This window comes from Pararge aegeria, chromosome 2 (assembly GCF_905163445.1).
Source record: "Pararge aegeria chromosome 2, ilParAegt1.1, whole genome shotgun sequence".
NCBI classification, from domain to species: Eukaryota; Metazoa; Arthropoda; class Insecta; order Lepidoptera; family Nymphalidae; genus Pararge; species Pararge aegeria.
In genome coordinates, this window is record NC_053181.1 from 16,899,053 (window position 1) to 16,923,239 (window position 24,187).

The 24,187-nt window shown below is 35.2% G+C and overlaps 1 protein-coding gene across 1 annotated transcript in view; it reads left to right on the forward strand.

Annotated features, from left to right (window-relative positions):
- The first annotated feature begins 3,481 nt into the window (after positions 1–3,481).
- LOC120628515 overlaps positions 3,482–24,187 on the forward strand; it is a 37,447-nt gene continuing 16,741 nt past the window's right edge. The window contains exons 1-3 of the mRNA XM_039896897.1: positions 3,482–3,795; positions 16,633–16,905; positions 17,894–18,045. Coding sequence (XP_039752831.1) covers positions 3,547–3,795; positions 16,633–16,905; positions 17,894–18,045 — 674 coding nt within the window. The 5' untranslated portion in view covers positions 3,482–3,546. The remainder of the gene's footprint in view (positions 3,796–16,632; positions 16,906–17,893; positions 18,046–24,187) is intronic.

Here is a 24,187-nt window from a genome sequence, read left to right on the forward strand (position 1 = left end):
TAAATTATAATAAAAAACAATAATAACATCTGATTATCTTGACAAAATATGCTTGACAAAATTAGACTAGTTTCAAGCATTACAATGTTTACGGGACTAAAAGCGTTATTAACAAACGAGTTACATTCACGTAAATTCTAAAGTTTCGCTAACGCTGAAGGCTTATTTAGGTATTATGTAAGATTAGGTTTAGGCACGTGAGGTTGTCACGATTGGTAACGAACAAAGGTCGATGCCCCTTTGTTTTAAAAATGTTTTCTTGCGAATGTTACTCTATGTCCCACTGTTTGATAGCTAGTTTTGTAAACTTACCCGTAGTCGTCCGATTTTTGCTTGTCTTGTTTGCCCCATAAAAAAAACCCCAAACTCTCTCTCTTTTTAACTTGATTACTTGAGCATCTTTCTATTTCGGTTACATGAAACGGCTGCAAATTAATTGAATTGATACCGCCAACGCACTGCGCCCGATGTAGAATACGTTTTATACACCAAACAATTTATTTAATATTCTTATTATTATTTTTGAAGACCTCCCTGGTTCAGTGGTGAGCGCTGTGGTTTAAAGAGATAGTCAGTACATATATGAAAATTTAATTTAGGTCCATAAAAATATATCAAAATTTAAAAAGAAAATGCACTGTAACAATATTAATATTAGAAGCAAAAATAAACTCGTTGTGCAGTTTACTAGGCTACACAAAATTGCAAATTCATTCAAGGGCAGTTGTATATTATTTTATAACAAATTACCAAATGAAATCTTTGAGTTGTCTCTCAATAAGTTCAAAGTTTATATAAAACGTAAGCTTACAGAAAAATCCTATTATAAGATTAAGGATTATTTAAACGATAAAAAAGCTTGGGTGTGAATTGCTCTAGATTCATAGCTTAATTTAAATTTACTGGAAGATGGTGATAACAAAAAAATAAATTTACCCGGCTAAGTTTGTTGTGGGCTCTTATTAGACCAGGGCGCGTTTGGAACCCTCGTAGCTTTAGATTTAAGTTGGCGAACGAAGTTATCACCATCCCGTTACAATTATGTAAACAATTATGTATGAACGCTTCATAAGTGCCTGTGATAGGCCTACATGAATAAAGAAATTTTGAATTTGAATTTGAAATTTGAGATAGGTCCAGGGTTCATTCCCCGGCAGGGTCAATTTTGGGGTATTGGGGTAACCGACCATATCCCTAACAGGTTAGCCCGTTTCCATCTTGGACTGCATTATCACTTACCAGCAGGTGAAATTGCACTTAAGGATTGGCTTATTGTGAAATTTAAAAAATAATACCAATGAAAAGTAGACACTGGACAGAGACTGAATAACTGTTGTATCATATATGGCGAAGAAAATAAGTATAAATACGAAAAGATATCAAGGAATTCATCTCATCTGTCGTGCAAAACAGTCGTTATTATTTCTGTAATAGGCAGTTATTTTGCACAAAGGGATTATTTAGATAATATGAAAAGGAAAATAAATTGTATGTTTCGGGAAATGGGAAGGAAAACGTTTATTACTCACGTAGCTTTGGTACAGGGGTATATCATTAAATTTGTGTGTTCGTGGATTAGATTACTGCACGTGTCATTTCGTTTCATTACATTTATATTTCGTTTCACAGAAATTACTGCAGTTCAAAGAAAAAGTATCCGAGGTCAATTTAAAAAACATTTCTTTCATAACTCAGCCTTCGATTTAAAAATAAAAATTTCATTTTTTTTAATCGATTTCAAGTTAGCTCCTGAACTGTAATCGCACATGGTAGGAAATAAATTAATATAATACGACAATACAAACAACGCCAATAAGTCCAATAGTAAGCGGGTGTGAAGTGGTCATGGCGAACCTCCGATAAGAAAGACTGCCCATCAGACCAAATACCTACTCATCGGACCAAGTATTTTGAGGAGTCACGGTCAGGGACATTTGCATAGGAAATGAGTTTCTTTTTAAATACAACCAGCGAATAATCTAGATAGATTTAAAATTTAAGTCAAATATTATTACCTTCCGAAATGTAGTAGCGTCGTGAATCTGTATTCATATATTAACGAAAATATGTATAAATTCAGTAATATGTGAGTATGTTTATATTGTATAAATTAGTGTATTAGTTTAGTTTATTTACTTATTAGCATATATGTTTATATTATACACAACCTACCAATCTTGTTCCTCCTTCCCCGTTCTACCACAGAACAGCGAGACACCGTGAGCGGTGGCATCCTTGTGTTTGATATTCCATCGACACGCTCGAAAAGTTTTTTATCCACGTTTCTGAAACGTACCGCTAAGATGTGGAACGACCTCCCGGCAACTGTGTTTCCTGCCACGTATAATTTGAGTACCTTCAAGGCTAGAGTGAATAGGCTTTTTCTAGGCAAGCGTGCTCCAACCTAGACCGCATCATTGCTTTCTAACGGGCATGATTGTCGTCAAGCGCTGGCCTATTGTTGATAAAAAAAAGTCGACCTTTTCAATTAATCCCTATGTGAAGGTTGCCTGGAAGAGATCGCTCTTTAGCGATAAGACCGATATATTAAATATATATATTTAATATATATTATATATTTATTTATTTTATTGTACCTACGCATTTTAAGTTTATGTTTGTAATCTGTTGTTTACGATTTTCTGTGGTGTACAATAGAGCATTTACATACATACCCATCCATAATCGGTTTCTGCACGGTTTCTAACGTCACCACCTCTACTTACGTCCCCGAGAAGACGGCTGCGTGCTTTAGCACAAGTTGCCATCCCTAGCAGCGAGGTACCTACACGAAGTCGCAATCAGTAACTCTCCCGGGACGAGCTCAACACACGTTTAGAAAGTGAGGTACCGGTGTTTCGTTTTCTTCTTTATCTCTTGCCAGAGTGGTCATGGTCATCACGGTGGGACATTGTTTTTGGCCGACCTCTCGCACAGGTATTCTCTTCTTCTAGTATCTTTTTGGATTTTCCCCCGTCAACAAAGAATAAGTAGCTAGCCACGGCCGAAGCCTGCAACCAGATAAAACCAGATAGTAATGGTAGTAGACAGAGAGATACTTTTTCAAATCCTGCTCATTTTAACTGTAGCTAGGTAAAACTATAAACTTATGTTTAATTATTACGAAGACTAAAAATAAAAGCAAAATTTAACCTGCCAAATCTACCTTCTCTTAAATTACATCTTTCTTAAATTACATATTTATTTAAATTACATTTCTGTAAGTTCATAAAAAAATTACAATTTTAAAATCAATTCGCCCGAATCTTAGAAAATAAATTAAATTAGGACGGCTAGACACTTCGTAGAAAATAATACCTAAATATATTTTCTATTAGGTTCGGAACTTTTAAATATAACCTTAAAACCTATTTGCTAGTAACTAATAAACAATAAGCAAGAGGCCCAATTAAAAAATAATCAACGCAACGCTCCAAAAACCGAATGTCAGAAATGTCAAATTTTTAGTGCTTCGGGAATCGTCAGCTGGATGCGGTTATTTTTCATTATTTTTATTTACTTTACAATAAGTTAACACAAAACACTATGTCGTCAGCTAAATCGAAATCCTCGGATTTGGAGCTCGATGACATAGTGGATATCGACACAACTTTACTGACTCTGCGTAAGCCGACAGAGTTGAAGAAAGTAATTGATTCCGTACCTAAACCAATACGAGCTGTACCCAAAAATGGACTGCCCTTGTGGTATAGACTTGGCCTGGAATGCAAACTGCCAGTACCAAAGATGCCTTTGGGGAAAATTGTGTTTTCACGAGGCAAGATCGGAGAAGACGTGAGTATAATTTTCCTTTCTTTTTACACTATAAACTGCAAAGCAGAGTATTTAACAGTAGCCAATGCCCGCGACTTCAACTGCGTTTGTTTTGGTTTTTAAAAATCCCGTGGATACCTACCGATTGTTTTTTTAAGTAAAAATATTCCGGTCTTCTCTCAAGATACAAATCTGTGTCTATGCAAATTACGCCAAAATAGGTTTAGCTGTGAAGCCTTCACACGTAACAATAGTTTTTTTTAATTCCTCCGGAAATATGACTGGTAAATTTCAGGGAAAGTATCTTATGCTTGTTTCCGGGATAGAAGCTATCTTTATGCAAAATTTCAACAAAATAGGATTTGGTACAAGTTTTTTTTCCAAACCACGAAGGAACGGTTTCCAAATGTTTTGTTTGTGTGTGATGGGACGTCATCTTAAGGCTACAAAATCGCCGTGCCAAAGGAGAATGCCGGATGTAGTATGGGATTTGGTTTCACATAGTACTTATAAGGTGCCTTCTTGGAATTTATCTCATTTTGAAGGGTTTAATAATTACAATACATTACCAAAAACATTAAAAGTCTAGTTCGCCGGATTTCAGAGTTACATGCAAATGAAGTTCGTGAATTAAGGTTATTTTTGACACATGCGATTATTGTACCTACCTATTGATGGTACTGTTAACAATATATTAGAAGCACTAATCTATTTCATTAAAAGATTTTTTAATCGTCGAAGTTAAGGCTTGGGGGATTTGAGAGGTTTTTTTTTTTATAAATAAAGTCTTAATTTTGGATATCAATTTAAATGAGGCACCAAACGAAACCGTGTTCTGGCATTCTCCTTTCATGAAACAGATTTTTACATTAATCTATACTCTTACTATAAAATAAAAGAGGTAGAGTTTCCTAGAGTATCTTAAATAAGGGTACTTGTCCGGGGGAGTACTACCACCAAGCTTAATTCTGCCCGATAAGCAGCATTGTTGCAATGCTGTTCCGGTCTGAAGGCATGATTACCGTTGTAATTACCGGCACATAAGGTTTAACACATACGCCTCAAATTAATGGACGCAGGGCGGCATGTTGCAGGACGTGCTCCTTGCATGCCCTGTGAAGTGTTGCTCTGTTTATAGGCGATCTGCTTGTTCTGTAAATTATTACAAAAAAAAATATCTCATAAATAGATCTTTAACTTGTCCTTTTGACCAGTTTATTGTCCTTTATCTTATATCTTTAAACGAGCAATTCTTGTATATTCCAATTATATAATTGGAATCTTGGAATCGGCTCCAACGATTTTCATGAAATTTAGTATACAAGGGGTTTTGGGGGCGATGAATCGATCTAGCTAGTATTCATTTTGGTAATAACCGATTTGGTGCAGACGAAGTTGCACGGGTCAGCTAGTTATGTATAATATATACTTTATATATTGTATAACACTCCTTACCTCCTCCACAGTTTTGTCAATAATCAGTCTAAATGTTTTCCCCAGATAATAAAAGTTTATTAACTTATACTCCACAGGACGTCTTAGATATTTTTTTCTTACAACTGTATATACAACACACTGTAAATACAACATATTGTACTGTAACACAATATTTTTGATCAATTTGCTTCAATACATTTTCAATGGGCAGTATTGTCATACAAAGGATATCAAAGAATCGTATATTACCATTTTGAGCCCCTTTCTTATGTTATTTATTGACCATCTTAACAGGTGAGTTGTTTATTTTTCGTAGGGATATAAATTTGGCAGCCTATTGGCCCAGGCAATGTGCAGAGTGGGCAGAGGCGCTGCTTTCTGAGTCACTGAACCCACAGCTGTGGGTTCGATTCCCACAACTGGAGAATGTTTGTGTGATTAACATGAACTTTTTTAGTCGCTGGGTGTTTATTTGTATATTATAAGTATTTATGCATATTATTCATGAAAATATTCATCATAAAACAAGCAGCGCTTACTTTGTGGCTGGATGGCAATATTTGTATGAATGAATGAATTAATGAATACACTTTTATTGTACACCAAAGAAAAAAAAGTAGTTACAGAGATATAAATACCAACCGTGAGCATGTGATAAATACAACACGTGAAATGCAAAGAGTACAATTTGGTGGCCTTATCGCTACATAGCGATTTCTACCAGGCAACCAAAGGCGTAAAAGGAAAAAACATAGAAATCATAGTATATTTTTTTATTTGTTAGAACTTTGTAAGAGTAGGTTTCAATTGAACATAAAGGACTGATTATTTTAAAGTCTGTAGTGATATTGATGCTGACGTCTCATAATAATAGGTAGATAACTCATACTGGGCGCCAAGGAATCCCATGTGGTAGAGCTGTTACTATTTGCCTACGCAACTGTATGCTTGTTGAATTCAATTACGATGTGAGAATCCAAACAAGAATATTTCCGCAACTGTCTATATTCCTACCTATTGTTACCAACCCTCAACCCGCAATTTTGTCATTTTCCTTTAAAATTTCATACATACTTCCTGTTATTATTAACTATTAAATTAAATACTGTCCTTTTAAATAAATAACAAAAATCAAATAAACATTTATATTTACATGCATTTTTAATGTAATAAAGAATGTAATACGTCATTTGATTGTATCATGCACATAATATGAATATCATTTAGCACTAAAATATTTAAATAATAAACAACAATAATACAAATAGTTATAAAATTATAAACTTCATTTAATAGTTATGTCATTATGCTAGATATTATTATTGACATTGGTCTTGGTCCTACGAAAAAAGAAGGAGTGGGTTCTGTTCTAAAACGAAAAAAAATTGGATGAAGATCTGCTATAGCGTGTTATTTGGCTGCCCTTCTCCTGTAATCGTTATACTAGTTGTATTTCTTATCACAATAATCTACGCACATATTATTTAATACAAATAAAATTAACTATAGATGATTATAAAACACATATCGCCCGTTCGAGGTGCATTCTAATGCTTATTTTTATCGTAGATATAACTCGATTTGACGGCGAGGAAACCTGCATGCCTGAGAGTTCGCTATCGAACAATTCGCTATTTGTCAAGTAAAAAGATCCAGCGTTTTGGACTACGGCCTTAATCATTCTCATTTTAAGAGGAATCTCGCAACCTCTACTGCCGCAAAACCTGCTGTTTGTAAAGGATAACCACAAAATAAAGAAAATGCAGAACCCTCATTCAGCCATTATTGCAGGCAGTGCATTGTCCAAAAACGGTGATAACACCCCCATAACTTCTCACTTCACACCCGTGGAATATTGCTAGCTCACAAACTTTGTCCCATTTTCCTATTCTATGGTAAACGTTTGGAACATTGGAGGTAAAATAATTAATGTCAACTGTCACTACTAAATTGGAGTGGTTTTTGATGCTTCAATATTAGTCAGGTGCACGGTTTCTGTGTGTTCTTAATTCCGGGAGGATACTGCTTCTATCTCTAACAGAGTAGAAAAATGATTGCTGCGTTACTTTTTCTAAACCTAAAGTAGTCCCTAGTTAAGACTTGTCGTAAACCTATAGAGACTGACAGACATGACCTTTCAAAAATGCTTATAAAGTAGGACTACTTGAAATGAATGAATTTTAATATTTTTTGATGAAATGAATAATGTAAACTAAATTATAGGTTATTGCTTTTACGTTTTTCTGAAATATTTACAATTTAAACGCTCAAGTCCATAAAAACCCCACTTGACAGAATAACTCTCTTCTACATCTCTAACGGTTATTATGTTTGCAATTTTTGCAAATAAAATAAACCTATTCTTCAATTTTGATAATTTTTATTAGTGTTTAATACAACTATTCTTCAATGTTTTTTCATCGATACAAATCCATACTTATAGCATAATTATTGCGAAAGTGTGTATGTTTGTTTATTTACTTGTTTGTAAAATTAATAGCAATAATATATTATGTTCCATAAAAAGTGAATAAAGTTTGTTAGCATAGTATGCTTTCTCTTAAATAATCCATTGTGACAAAACTTATGGTACCTGAGCAAAAAGTAAACGTAACTTGAATAGGCAAACAAAATACTGGCTGGTTTAGTGTGGGTCCAACGGAAATTTTATTCACTGTAACATTTTATTATTTTTTATTACAACTGTAAACACATTGATCGACCACTGAGACACAATAGTGTAATAGAGATACATTTGTGGTCTCACTATTAGATAACAAATTGAAAAATCACTGACACTCATAAAACTTGTTCACTTTTACAGTTTTCACTTATTCGAGTACGACTGTACTAAATAAATACAGATATGGGTACTCGTTTAGGTAACGTTTGCAATGCAAATCAGTTTCTGCTGCTTCACAGATACCTGAAGGGAGAGATTGTCATAAATCAACGTTTATTCAAGCGCTGGGAGCTTGTGAGTCCCGCTTTATAAAGTTATTAATTGATGTGAATAATTATTGTGAACATGAAAATCTTCATAAAGTTATCAGAAGTTTTTTTTTTTGTGAGTAGATTTCCGAGAACTCGAGAATATTTGTAACAACTTCAAACCTTCCATATTCAAATAAATCTATGATTAGATGATAGTCGTATCTTCTCTCGTATATATTTTTCTTATTATGAATTATGTTGAAGTGGTGGTATGAATACTTAGCGGCTCCCCGACACTGCATTTAAGTAAAAGTTTATTATTAAATTTTGACACGCTTTTTTTTCACATGTTTGTTTGTATGTTTGTAACCGACTCCTTCCGAATTGATTTGAACTCTATTCAAACTGTCTGATTTCGTTCAAACTTTGGAAACGACGATTACGAGGACCGATGACAATACACTAATTTAAAAAGATTATTTCATTTTTCAATTTGCAAAATAAGATTTTTGTTAATTTATATAATTTTCATCTAAATCGATCTGTCGAATGAAAAGGCAGGAATGATGTTAATTTTAATTTCCAACCGATTATCTTTAGCCGATTTCTCTAATATTAACGAATTTAATGGAGACTAAGTTACCTAGTAATTTTGCTTTAATAAAAATAATACTTTAAGAAAAACTAAAAAAACACACAAGCTTTTATAAATAAGCTAAACTTAAAGGTAGAAATTAGATTGGTTTTTTAAACCAGTGTGTTTTTAGTTTTTTTTAGTTTTTCGGAAAATTAAGGTCCCTACTGGATCGCTAAAAAACTAAAAAACATTTTATAAATAAGCTAAAGAGGTAGAATTTAGTTTGGTTTTTTAAACCAAACGTGTTTTTTTTTTGAACTATTAATTTTTTATACCGGGAAATTAAAGGTTCCTACTGAAATCATAATAACATTCGTACTGTAGTAAATGGTACCCATGTTGAATATCTGCATGCACCTCTAGTAACTTTTTTAAGTTATGTGCATTTTAAGCAATAAAATATAACTTGCATTGTGGTGAAGGTAAACACAAGAGGAAACCTGCATGCCTGGGAGTTCTCTATAATGCTCTCAAAGGCGTGTGAAGTCCACTAAACCTCATTTTCCAGCGTGGTGGACTGTGGCGTAAACCCATAGAGACTGCGCTGTAATGGGCCCCTAACGGGTTGATAATAATGACGATACAACATACAATAGTTCTGATTTACTTTACAATAAGCGGAAAATGTCTACCAGGAAATCAGAAGTTGTTAGGTAGGTACTCTATCTAAATAAACCTCATTATCTGTGATCTCGTTATTTAAATTGCTCAGTATTTGCTCAAAATAAACCGGTGTCGGTTTTCGAGGGTTCTGTTAATGTCTATAAGCCTCTGAACGTTAAACAGGCACACGCTTGGCTTACATCCAAGACACCGCGGGGTTAAATGTTAAGCCCAATTTAACATTGAAATAGCTTGATGACTTACGTTCATAAACGCCTAAAGGTAAATGTGTGGCCAAATGTTGGAGCACTTGGCAATGTTGGCCGTAGGTACATATGAATTCGTGCATTAAGTTGGCGTGGCGTGTACTTTTGTATATCTTTAATTTTTATCACTCTCAGTATTTCAATGGTCCAGGCAATGCGTACAGGCGGATTTTTAGAGGTTTGACACACCATGCTGCTCACATAAAGGTTACCGGGCTTAACGATTATCTCTTTTCGGTTGTAGTTACCGGGACCGATTTCTTAACATATTATCTGTGGCACAGGTGTGGACAAGGCAGCTCTCCTTACTCCGGGCTTACTTTACCGAAAATTCCTTGTCTTGAAAACGCTGTCATAAATTACGGAATCAAACCCAGGTCCACGTGCTCTGTAATCGAATAAAATAACTACTGAAATAAGGACGCCATTTATTCTATATTCTTTGCCACAAAAGTCACTATCTATAGGATATTTATTTCGCTCATTTGAGGTTCAAAGGCTACACTGCTAAACAGCTACCTGCAACTTTTAGAACTAAACGTTTGGTTAAGATCATCGCCAAAACAGTTACGCGTTTATTTTAATAGTCTCCCTCTTTTTTCCAAAAAACCAGCAATGCACTGAGTATAACACTATAACACTCTACTGTTCTAAATAAATTTAAAATTCAAAATTAATTTATATCAAATAATCTTCAACCAACGGTCACCAACGGTTCGGAAGCAAGAAACTCATTTAAAATTAATTTTCCTACCTTCTGAGGGATGAAAGCACAGCCGGATGTTTCCAAGCAGCCCTGTCATTAAGAAATTAATAAAATGTTAATAAACCTCGCTATCATAAAATATGGTAAACCTCGCTATCATAATATTGATTACTATACTATTGATGATTTCCTAATGTTAAGGTTAGCTAAGGTTACTTGGAAGCAACGCTCCGCTTTCATCTCACACAAGGCATAACAATGATTGTTAAATTGTAAAATGATGTTGGAAAAGAGCAACTGCTTAGTTTCTTGCCGGCTTCTTCTCGGTAGAATCTGCCTTCCGAACCGGTGGTAGAGTCACTACAAGCAGAGATAATTGACGTTTTAAAAGTGCCTAATTGAAATAAATGAGTTTGGAATTTTAAATTGTATGTGTTTTAAACTTATGCACTTATGGAAGGTAAAAACTACCTTACAGTAAAATATTAACTTGTACTTACTGAAACCCAAGACTACTATACTAATAATTGTGTTTCAGTGTGTAATAAACGTATTTTTTATCCTTTTCATTAGTACCTACCTACTTATTAACACAGATTGACCAATAAGACACAATTGTAATCAACCCCCAAGTTGAGATGCAGGATGCGGACGTAAGTTTTCCTCCACACAAGATGGATAAAATGGAATCGCTTCATCTTTTTAGCAAACTTAAAACATGTATGTGCCAGCAGTTGCAGTTATACAAAATTAAGTTAGATTATTTCAGTACTTAATGAATTAAATAAATAAATCTTATATCTTTAAACGAGCAATTCTTGTATATATATAATTGGAATCTCGGAATCGGCTCCAACGATTTTCATGAAATTTAGTATTTAGTTTCGGGGGCGATAAATCGATCTAGTTAGGATGGATTTTTAGAAAATGTCAATTTATTCGTGTTTTCCGGTAATAAACGATTTGGTGCAGGCGAAGTTGCACGGGTCAGCTAGTGTTCAATTAATAAGTGAAACTAGGATTAGATACCCTATTGTTAATAATTTAATTTATTTAGTAAAATAGTTGATAAAAAATATTGATACTAAAATAATATGGCGGTAATTTAGTTCATTTAGAGGAACTTAGACAATTTACCAAATTGTCTAAGTTCCTCTAAATGAAATGGTTTTCAAGAAGGTACCAACACTAGGCTTGTATCGTGGGTATTCAAGTAATGTTAACTTTACGCTCTTCACCGTAAGTTTTTTGAGAAAAATTATTGAAGAAAAAAATGTCGACTGATTATTAAAAACTTACTCGAACTTCATTTTCTATGTGAACATGATATTTTAATGATAGCAAACGTTTCAACATAAATATTTTTTTTTTATTAAATAGAACTTTTTGCCATTGATCGACCACTGATGTACCATTCCAATAGCAAACTTGGCCATAGTTCCATGTACCCCTGTCTATAATAAAGCATCGAGGCAATTAGGTAGGGTAACTAAATCGTTTGGTGACATTTCAACGGAAGTCAACTAAGTAACGTTAAATGGCGACATCGCGATGGGGAAAATCCGATAACATCCGGTCGACCCCCTCCCATTTCCCCCTATTTGACAAATTGAAATTTTATACACGTACTTCTTACTTCTTGTTTTATCAAATAGGCTTACACACGCAATTATTTATCACATTTTTTGTGGCTCAACTGTTTGTGGTAATATAACCCTGTTAAATTAAAGGTACGAGTAAGATTTATTTGTTAATTTAAAGGTAAGGCTAGAAGGATCCCGAACGTGCAATGTATGCGGAGAACTCCACACACAAAATTACCCCTAGGTAATTTCGCACGTTTTAGACGGTCGAAAAAGACATAAATCTTGAACCGAGGCTTCATAGGCTTTACAAAACTGCCATACTTTGAGTGATTTCATTCAACAATTTGACTGCTAAACACACTTACCGCCGCTCCTGGTCGAGACTTTCTACGAGTCCGCTGCCGGGGTGTTGTTTCTGGCCTTCTGCGCCACCCTGCAAAAAGAAAAATAATTAATTTCACTGGAAAATTTTCGGAGTTTTTCTGAAAATTTTCCGAGTTTCCAAATTTTCTAACAAAATTTTCGCATAAGCGTGTGCTCCTCACCGGACTGCACGACACCAGCACGCGCGAGAGCGGCGCGCACGCGAATTTCGCACGTTTTAGACGGTCGAAAAATAATCATCACAATGCCACTTAAATCACACGTTTTTGTAACGTTCAAATACGAGTATGTATGAGAGTAATGACGAACGTCGTACACTTTAAAATAAAACTAGGATAGGTATCAATCCCGCTCTGTTTTGCAAATCCCACTGCATCATCATAGCATGGGCATGGGTCACTTGCGACAGTAGGGAAGGCATAAGGCCGGACTACGGCCTTAAGTGTAGAAAATAAAATAGCACTTGTTTCAACGGTGAGGGAAAACATAGTGAGGAAACCTGCATGCCTTTGAGTTCTCCATAATGTTCTCAAAGATGTCAGGAACCCGCCAACCCGCATGGCAGCTACATGGCAGGTTTCTGGCCTTTAGCACGGGTTAGAGGCACTTCAATTGGCTGCGGAGCAAATTATATAACCTTTTTTATAGTTTATGACAATTATGACATAACAACAAACGCACCTTTACATTTATAATATAAGTATTGATCCCCAAGGTATGCCTCATCGCTGTGGTGCAGCTTAATGACTCTAAGCCGTACGGCTTTATATACATTATGTACTAGAGATTCCTAGCGACTTCGTCCGCGTATTAGTCAACCTTAAAAGATAGACATTTGATGTCGCGGACTTTTTTTTAGAACTTTGAAAACAACTTTGTCATAACAACTTTGTCATAAATGATTTTATCAAAACTTTTTACGCGGCGCACGCAGCGGAAGCTCTCAAAAGATAAAACATAACCTCGATTTTGGAACATTCTTCATTCTTCATTCATGCTACTGTTTAATAAGCGTTTAATAAGCGCTAATCTAAGCGTGATGATAGCCTTATAGCCTTTCGCAATAAATGGGCTATCCAAAACTGAAAGATTTTTTAAAATCGGTTTAGTGGTTCCTGAGATCATCGCGTTCAAGTAAACAAACAAACTCTTCAGTTTTATGTATTAGTATAAGATATAAGAAATTATCCCTCTCCCATGACAAAAGAGGCAGGAGAGTTTATCGGCCTCTTATATTTGTGAGTTGTTGAAGAACTCAATTATTAAGACTCCAACATAATTATAAATGCAAAATGGCGTTAGTGGAAGATAAATTAACGCTCAATTTGTACGATACCAGCAAATATAATTACATCGCACAGATTGCAAATAAAGTAATTAACATATTAAGTTTGTAATCCCAAAAGGCTTTCATTTATAACACTAATAGTGATTTATTATATTCTGCAAAGAGCGTTGAGAACGAAGATTGAAAAGGTACAGTTAGGGCGTAGCGTTTCTACGTTGAATGTTATTATTCATATTATGTAAGTAATTTGTATGAAAAATTAGGTGTTGAATCTCGCTACTGGTTTCGAAGATCAGTTTTTCGATCCCGTGATATCCAGTAGTAACTAATATACCTAGATATTAACAGAAATGCTATGCACGAGTGATTTTTAAAACATAAAACATTTACAGTATAGTAGTTTTTATATAATCGCAAGAATCGTTTCAGTTTATTTCACGAAGCATATCTAATACAAACTCTTCAATTGCTAATATCAATAATTTACTAGCTGATACTCGCGACTTCGTTCGCGTGGATTAAGGTTTTTTATTCCTGCGGGAACTGTCTTATTCCCCGGGATATAAGGTAGCCTATGTTCTTTTTCATGTCAAGGGCTACATGCATGCCAAGTTTCATCCAAACCGGTTCAGCTGTTTTTGCGTGATTGAGTAACAAACAGTCACACTTTCACATCTATAATATTACTAGCTTGTGCCCGCGACTTCCTCTGCGTGGACTTCAGTATTGGGTCTAAAGCTTCGCTCGTTAACAACTTTTAAATCTACCACGAGAACTATTTGAGAGATCGGTATAGAAAGTGCATGTCCTTTTCTATAGCAAAGGTGACATGCATACCAAACTTCAAAGCTGTCTGTCCGCGGCTTAGCTCGTAAACATCTTCTCTCGAAATCCTTCCGATGTCACTCAATAAGTTCGAAGTTTATAACGGCTAAGTCGGCTCATCTTAGACCTGGGCGCATTTTGTACCTTCCTATGCTTTGGGTTTAAGTTAAAGAATGTAGTCGACACCATCACCACATAATAATGAAAACATATACGTTCCCTCATAAGTGCCGGTTTTAGGCCTACATTCTTCAATAATTTATGAATTCAAAATTTAATTTTATCAATAACGCTTCATACTTGCCTATGATAGGAACTTTATGTAAGGAATTCTTGATTTTATTTAGCATAGTCAGAACATTTGTATTCCTGGCTACACTATTTCAACATTATTGAAATGACTAAGCAGCTTCTTCTATAAAACTGTATCAACCGCTAAAACTTCCGCACCACAGTGACCTAGATTTAGAGCAACGAATTCTCTAGAAAACATCTTTTTAAACTCCCTATTTTAGTTATTTTTTAAACTCTTTTTCACAATTTTTGTACCGCTTAGCTCGCGTCGTGCCACTTTAAGAGAACAAAGTTTTGCTTCAACATGGTGGCCACATGTTATCGACTATTTCTTGTCTCTTTGTTTACAGATGGCAGCACTGTCGCAATTTATTTGATATTTTATTCAAGTGATAATCCGTTATGGCGACACATCATAATTAAGTTGACTTCTGTCAACTTTTTTGGGAAATTAATTTTTTACCTGTATTTTATTATAATGACTGTTAAAAATCAAAACCACGACCTCCCTAGCGTACGTTCCTAGGAGGGGTAAATTCTCTGGGTTTATCTAGTGAATGGTTTATGCCGTAGGCAGTTGTGTTCAACAAAACGGTCATGCCCCTAACAGGTTAGGGAGCTTTTTTACACATTATAATTAAACTTTAAATAAAGTAAACTAAACTAAAAAAGTAGGAATAAATAACAATCGTTGTTTTTTAGTATTTTTTGATGAAATAATTTTTGGTCATAGAGCTCGTCCAAAATAGTAATACCGCCATGCTTATTTCTGCCGTCAAGCAGCATTGTTGTAATTATAATAATAATAATAATCTTTATTGAAAGGTATAAACCCAGTTATAAAAATATAAAAAGATAAATTAAATAACAAAATAATAATAATAAGTAACAATAAAATTTGTGTTCCGGTTTAAAGTGCGTTGTTGCTGGTGCAAGTATTCAGGCACATGGGGGCTTAACACCTACGCCTCAGGGTGCTGGACACTGGCTAGCAGTTTGTAGGACATGTTCCCTTGTGCTCCATTTATAGGCAATGTGGTGGGCCATCTGCTTTGTACGTCAATTATTACTTTACAAAAAAAAGATAAGAGAGATAAGATTTTACAAGTAAATTAATTTTGAATCTATAGTGAAAAACACAACATATTTGGAATTCACTATACCAACCTAATATGTTTCGTTTTCTTCAACAAGTCCCGGGCTAGCTTGCCGGCACACTGATTTCATAGCGTTTACTCGTACAAATGTCAAGCACACGAGAATTTCCACTTTAGATTTTCTTACTAACTTTAGGAAATACCTTTGCGTGCGAATTCTGAAGTTTCATGTCTTTGAAAATACGAAGTTTTCACTAAGTGAATATTTCTTTTCATAAACAAAGGATTTAAAAAATAGAGAAATAGAAAACCTAAATTGATTAATTAAATTAACATTCTCAGTCTGTAATTGTCCCACTGTAATTGTCCTGCAAATCAAATCCTGGCTCGGCCCAAATCTGTTAGGTACTGTTTTTTTTGTTCAAGAATTTTCAGCACAAGCCCGGATTCAGGGAATTTGGTGTGTCAACCACCGTGCCTCGACGAGCACGTTAAACTTTAACCCCTGGTTATTATTATTAACTTGTAAAGAAGTCATTGGAGCAGCGTGATGGGTCCATGCTCTAAAACCTATGAGAGAAGAGGCCTATGGCCCTTAGTGGTACGTTAATAGAGAAACGATGAAAAATTCAAAACCCCAATGTGTTAGTTGCTTAACGTACGAAAAAGAAATAAAAGTGAAAAAATTATACTGTAGTAAGAACATACATGTTCTTAACTGTTGTTGAAAATTAATAGAATAAGCATATAAAAACTATACCTATACTAAAAAAAAGGGCCTAATTTTTTTTTTTATTGCAGGTACGTCGTGTCGGGCTTGGAAGCGACGGCCCGTCCCCAACATTCGACTTGACGGACCCGTATTGCAACAACGTTTCATACGACTACGTCCCAATGCACGATCCGCACTTGGCACATCACTTCGCTCAGAAGCCTGCAAGGAATCGGATGAAACACCTTGGCTACTGCACGAAAGACGGCCGAGCTGTGTGCTCGCTTAAAGAGTTCAACCAATACAGAAAGTATCTATACAACCAGTTTATGGACAGAATTCACAAGGCGATGAAGAATTTGGTAAGTTTTTCTGAAGTCTAAGGCTAAATACATATTGTTAATAATTGTTACTACATACAGCCTTGACAATTTCTGCCCCAAAGAAGTATTGCTGTGTTGCGGTCTGAATGGCGTGGTTGCCGGAGATATTCAAGGTACCAAGTTCAAGGACAAAGGGCGGCAATGTGTAGGACATGTTGCTTGCATGACCTGCGAGGTGTGTTGTTCTGTTTAAAGGCGATGGTTTTCCACTATCCATCTGGTCATTGCCTGCTTGGTCCAGTGGCGTGCACTTCATACATGCACAAAAGCACTGCCTACCCTAAAATTGGCCTCAGCTTCACGTGAGATCTCTGTCCACCCACAGGATCTGCTTTGGGTCTGCTTTTTGGCTTAAGGGTAGCACTAAAGTGCTGAGTACTACTAAATGAAGTTGAGAGAACTTAAATTAATCATAATCTATGTAGTTCTTCACAAGGAACAAAATGTATGTTCTTCTTGACCATATATATTCCTCCTGACCGTATCCGACTACTGCGGACTCCTTCGAATAATAATTTTTATTTCGAAATAATATTTCGCCGGCGACGGTCTGTTCTTTAAATCATTACGCCTAGCATTTTGTTCTGCGCGCCTTTTAACTTCAAACTCCGATACTTTTTTGTTTACGGAGTGTCTCCGTCGAGCCCGATCTTCTGCCTCAAATTTCACAGTAATGGGTCTATATCACATTTATTTATGTGACGTTTAAGCACATCTTTGTATTGATATATTCTTGACCATATTTACTCACGAAATGGTTTTCAGATTTAAACGATTCAGTAAAATTTAACTTGACTACTTTTTGAATGCAAACAAAATGGTAAAAAATAATTGCATACTGAAACCAAATTCGATTATGTATTTCTAAGACACAAAATGAGAACGCTGCCTTTAAAAAACCGATTCGTTATATTATGTTTCCTTCCTTTCCCGAGGAGTCTTCTATATCACAGATTTAACTATTTAGGATGAGCGGGCCCGGGACGACTTAACACTAAAAAAAGTAGAAGTGGATGTCTCCCGACGTCTCCAGGTCTTCACCAAAGCTGAACGTGCTAGGGAACACATGGAAAAGGTGGCGAAGGAAAACGCTGACGAGTGGGCTGAGAAAAAGAGACTGTAAGTATCATAGTGCCGCGTGGTGCTGGCAGATCAAATTGAATAAGAAATATAACGGAGAAGGAGTAGCAGCGTTTTCTGTACTATACTATGATCTGCTGAGATCACCAACCCTTCTGCCCAGTGTTCTCTGTGCTACGACTAACATCTTATCTACGATTAACTTTTTGATTGCGATGCTTTTAGTTCAGCAGTGGACTGTTTGTTATAGGCTATTGATGAAGTATCATGCAGTAACTGCCATGTTGGAGTAGTTTAGCATGGTTAGCATGGTTAGCATGTTTATAGCCGGATCACGGCGCACGTTTTGGGTTTGTCTGGTCCTGGTGATTATAACTCACTTGTGATGATAATTAATGTCTGCCTACTAGCATTGGAGCAGCGTGCTGGGTCTGCACTCTATTTCCTTTCTGTGATAAGATTGTCATCGCTCAATATACACTTGGACTATAAACCCAACCTTGTTGGACTCTCTTAAAGTCTTTTGAGCCCCAAGGTTAAAAGATTATAAGAGAGTCCAATGTTTTTTTTAGTTTAGTCTATTAAAATATGCATAGTTGCAAATAAAGTACTTACCTAGTAAAATGCTTGATAAAATTTGACGTAACTTTTATAAATTATATCTCGGTAACATATTAAACACTATATAAAAAAATATATAAAACCACTTAGTTTAATTGAAATATTCGAAAATTACTGCTGATGAGGACACCAGAAATGCCTTGCTCAAGAAAAATCCGCTTTTAAATACAACACCTTTTTATTCTTTGCTTTGATCTTAGTCCTTTGTAACGAGAATCTCGTGAATGGTGCTTGTCAGGTGAAAATCCGCCATTAAGGTTCCACTTTAACCGACTCTTTGTAGGCAAGTAGTTTAGTGAGGTATTTATTTCTTATTTTCACTAATTACCACAAGAATTGTTCGCAAAAAAATTAAATAGGTACTGAACGCGACTGCTAAATGAGGTTTAATAATAAAACTATCAATATAATCGTTGTACTGGTATTCTTCACAGCGAAAAAAAGATATGTTATTCAAGACCTTATTTCTTACTATATTATGGCTAAACATACCTGAAACAAAAATTTGAAGTAGATAGGTACATTATTGTATGTATACATACTTTTGTTGGTTTTTTTTTTTTTTTAGTACTAATTTTTACTGTTATTTTCTCCAAGTGTACGTAAAAACGTTAATAAAACCATGAAATTAAATACTTTATACTGACCTTGACGACTCCTAAAATGCATCCAAGATTAAGAAAAAAGTAGTTGTACCTACATCTGTACTTATAAAACAACTGTAACTGGAAGATTTCTGTACATTTAATATATTTTGAAAATTTTGACCGGGGGATTCTTTAAAATCGATACTGAGTCCGAAACAGATTTTTAATTAATTTTTGTCTGTCTGTCAGTCTGTCTGTCTGTTTGTCTGTTTGTCTGTCTGTCCTGGCATCACGCTAAAACTACAGAACGGATTTAAATAAAATTTGTTATAGTGGTCCCTGATATTCCGGGTCAACATATAGGATACCTTTTATCCCAATAAACAATAAGTTTCCTCCGGGAAACGGGATGAAATTTTTTATCAATTTTACTTCATAGCTCCGTTAAATTTGAACTGATTTTAATATTTTTTATTTTTATTTTAAGATGTATACTATAAAACATTTAGTGTCTAATTTTAATGAAGATCTGATAAATATTGTCGGAGATAAAGGACATAACTCTTACTTACATACATACATAACTCACAAATAACAGCATGTACTCGTAGCAATGCATATGGGACAACGATCGAATACATGCGTACCTTACTACCTAATATTATAAATGCGAAAGTTTGTGAGGTTGGATGTATGGATAGATGTATGTATGTATGTATCAATTAAAATAATGACAACTTACTAACTCCGTATACCCAGTAAAATACATGTAATAATACATAAATACATAGTAAGTAGTACATAGCTAGCCACGATGATTATGATGTTCCCATCACATCTATTCTAGCTTCTCGATTGACTCACACGCGGACGAAGTCGCGAGGGTCCACTAGTACTTGAATAAATCCGGTCATGTCACGATGTTAACCGACTCTTTAATGACAATATTTTTTACAAGAAATTTCACAAACACATTTTACATTCAGTTTTTTTTTTATCGATTACACTGTTTTATTTCGTTTCACACTTTATTTACAGCGGAGCTGGCATAGAGCCAGGCTTTTACTTCGCACTGGCAACAAAGACGACATAAATTTATACCCTTGATAATAGTTTTGCACAATATCAAATACTTAGCATCGTTTAAACGGATGCTCCATTCTAGTTAAACGGACGGATGTCGGATAGGTAGGGTAGGTAGCGTCGGTAAAAACGCATGTTTTTAATGAGCTTTTTTTTAACTTGCCGTGTTGGCTAATAGGTTTTGTTTTTAACAGTACCTAATAATTGACAGACCTAGCGATGGTCCACCTTAAAAGTAAAAATAAATAAATATACTACGACAATACACACACCGCCATCTAGTCCCAAAGTAAGCGTAGCTTGTGTTATGGGTACTAAGATTACTGATGAATATTTTTATGAATAATATACATAAATACTTATAATATACATATAAACACCCAGACACTGAAAAACATTCATGTTCTTCATACAAACATTTTCCAGTTGTGGGAATCGAACCCACGGCCTTGGACTCAGAAAGCAGGGTCGCTGCCCACTGCGCCAATCGGCCGTCGACCTCAAAAGTAAAATGAAAACCACCGCCTATAACCGAAGCAGCAGTTCGTAGGGCATGAAAGGAACACGTCCTATTACAAAGTGTCGCTCTGTGTCCGTTAACCTGAGGAGTTGGTGTTAAGCCTCATGTGCCTGTAATTACAACGGCAACCACGCCCTTCAGACCGGAACATAGCATTGCAATATTGCTGCTTAGCGACAGAAATCGCATGAAGTACTTCCCCGAACGAGCTTTGTCTCAAAAAGTTCTACTACTATTAATATGTGCGAGTGGAAAGTTGCACCTATTTTAAACCTTTTATGAAATGAAATGAAATGAAAATGAAACGGAAATACACTTCATTGTACACCTAACAGAAATGAAATTATAAACAAAAACAACACTAAATAAAACACAGGTACAATGGGCGGCCTTATCGCTAAAAAGCGATCTCTGCCAGGCAAGCCAACAAAGGAAAGGGAAAAAAACACTTAGGCTTAAGGGTTAGGTTGTACACAAGAAGCAGGTACAAAATTAAAAATAAATATATATTGATATATATCAATTATTATATCATACAAATCCTGCTATCCCCAACCGATTAAGCTGAAATTTTGCGTATGTGTGCGTTTTATTAAGTGACAATGCAGAGTAGTTAAGTGACATCAATCTAAATCCAATATAGACTAGACTGCCAAAAATGACGGACCAATTTTTTAGGACTCCTATCACCTATGATAAGGTTTGGAGAAAGGATTTTTTTTTATTAATAAATAAATAACCTAGAGCAATACACACATCGCCATCGCCCAGATTAAGCATAGCTTGTGTTATGGGCACTAAGATACCTGATGAATATAATAGGTAGTTATAATAACCCAGAAAAACAAACAGACACTGAAAAGCATGCATGTTCCTCACACATACATTCTCCAGTTGTGGGGCTCGAACCCACAGCCTTGGACTCGGAAAACAAGTGCGCTGCCCACTGCGCCAATCGGCCGCCAAATTTATTTTCCTCCGAAAAATAAACCACTCACCGTAATATACGATTCTTTGACGTTCTTTTTATGACAATACTGTCCATTGGAATTGTATCGAGGGAAATTGAACAAAAATATTGTGATACAATATGGTACGAAACTCACTTAGGCTTCTTTCCAGGGTGGTAGTTCAATTCCCGGCAAGCAACTCTAACTTTTGGGAGTAATGTGCGTTTTCAATTTGAGCAATTTTATATTACTTTCTTTAACGGTGAAGGAAAACATCGTAAGGATGTCCGAATGCCTCAGAGTTCTCCACGATATTCTCAAGGACGTGTGAAGTCTTCCAATCCACACTTGGCCGGCGTGGTGGACTACGGCCTAAATCCTTCTCATTCTGCGAGAAGAGGGTCGCTGCCCTCTGCACCAAATGTCGGTGGATACTTAGGAACGTTTTAAAATTAACAATGTGAGATGTTGATAGCAAACAGAGCAGCTAGTTAAGTATTATGTGGTCGTCTTCTTAGACCAGGACGCGTTTAGAACCCCTTACTTTGACTTTAAATTAATCGAATTAATTTTCCTTAGTTAATCCTTGCTTTACAAGAAGAAAGCAAGAAATGAAGCTCATTAAACTATTTTGATCGTGAATTCAAGCCTTGATTGTACTTAAAATTGATAAAGACTACATTTGCTTATTTTTTACGTTTGCATGGCTCAACATCTTATAACTTATCCTGATGAAAGTTGATGCAACAGAGATTGCATCTTGAATTAGGACTTCGGATACTTTTTATATCGGCAAAACCACAGAATCAAAAACAAATAAAACTTTGATGTACTTAACCACAGCTTAACCAATAAATCGATCTTGAAGAAATAAGGGATCTAGATATTTCTTGCATCTTTAAGATAAAGGATACTTTTAGCACGAGATAATAAACAACCACCCCACAACCACAGTTGAAAGATGGTGGAAAATAAGTAAAACATTTCAGTAGAAACGCGCCTTTAAACTAGCTAAATATTTCTGTTATATCTCTTAAAAAAAGGGGCTACTAAAGAAAACATAGCCTAAATAAATAACACCAGTGAGCTCAAATATTAGAAGAAAGCTGCTAAGTACGTGAGCGGTTCTAGAATGATTAATTGCCCCAGTTTTACTTTTTGAAAGAAAAAGAAATGTTTCATTTCGCGTGCTACTCAGCTTTTACCCAAATTATGTAATTATTGTGACACCTGCTTTGTTAAATTAATACTGAATACCTAAATCGAAATGTATTAAAAAGATTTTGATTTTTTCCGGGGAAGTACCTACTGCCACCATGTTAGCCGCCAAGAATTGCTTTTTACACGCTTTATATTAGCTTCACTTGTATGTTTGTAACCGACTTCTTTGGACGCTATTTTGACCCACTAAACGGTCAGATTTCGTTCAAACTTTGTAGACATATAACAATACACTAATTTGAGAAGATTATTCCAATTTTCAATATAAAAAATAAGATTTTTATTAGCTTTGTTGGCATGTATGTAACCGACTCCTTTGGACTTGATTTTGCCCCTCCTCAAACGGTCTGATTTTGTTAAAACTTTGAAGATATATCGAGGACCGATGACAATATACTAATTTGATAAGATTATTCCATTTTTTAATTTGTAAAATAAGATTTTTGTTAATTTATATAATTTTCGGCTATAGTCACTAAGACAGGTATGATGTTCATTTTAATTTCCAACCATTATCTTTAACTTCTCTCTTTGATCTCTAATTATCTCTTTGATGGTAAATAGGTTACCGATTAATTTTGCTCTAATAAAAATAATAAATCAAGAAAAACTACAAAAAATAGCTTTTATAAATAAACTAAACTAAAAGGTAGCAATTAGTTTAGTTTTTATACCAAGCGTGTTTTTTAATTTGTTTGAACTATTTAATTTATTTCCGGTTGTGCTTGATTCGCAAATTATTATGATTTAAAATCCCACCCATCCACCCATCTAACTGAAAAAACCCTATCAAATTCAGTTCAGTCGTTACCGCGGGAAATAAAAGCCTTGATTACATCGAGCCAATTGCTATGAATAAATATACTACGACAATACACACATCGCCATCTAGCCCCAAAGTAACCGTAGCTTGTGTTATGGATACTGAGATGACTGATGAATATTTTTATCAATAATAAAATTACTTATAATTTAAACAGATAAACACGCAGATAATGATAGATTTGTTTTTGGTATTTCGCACAGCAAAGGATAGAGATGTTTGGTTGCGTACTAAGTAAGTACGCAAACGCGTTCAGGGGTCAAAAGTTTAATATCAAAATTTCCACCCGAACGAATATGCGGGCAATAACTATCAAAATATAAACAAAAAGTATTAAAATATGCAAATCGTGTTGTGAATTCATGAAGGATGAAGC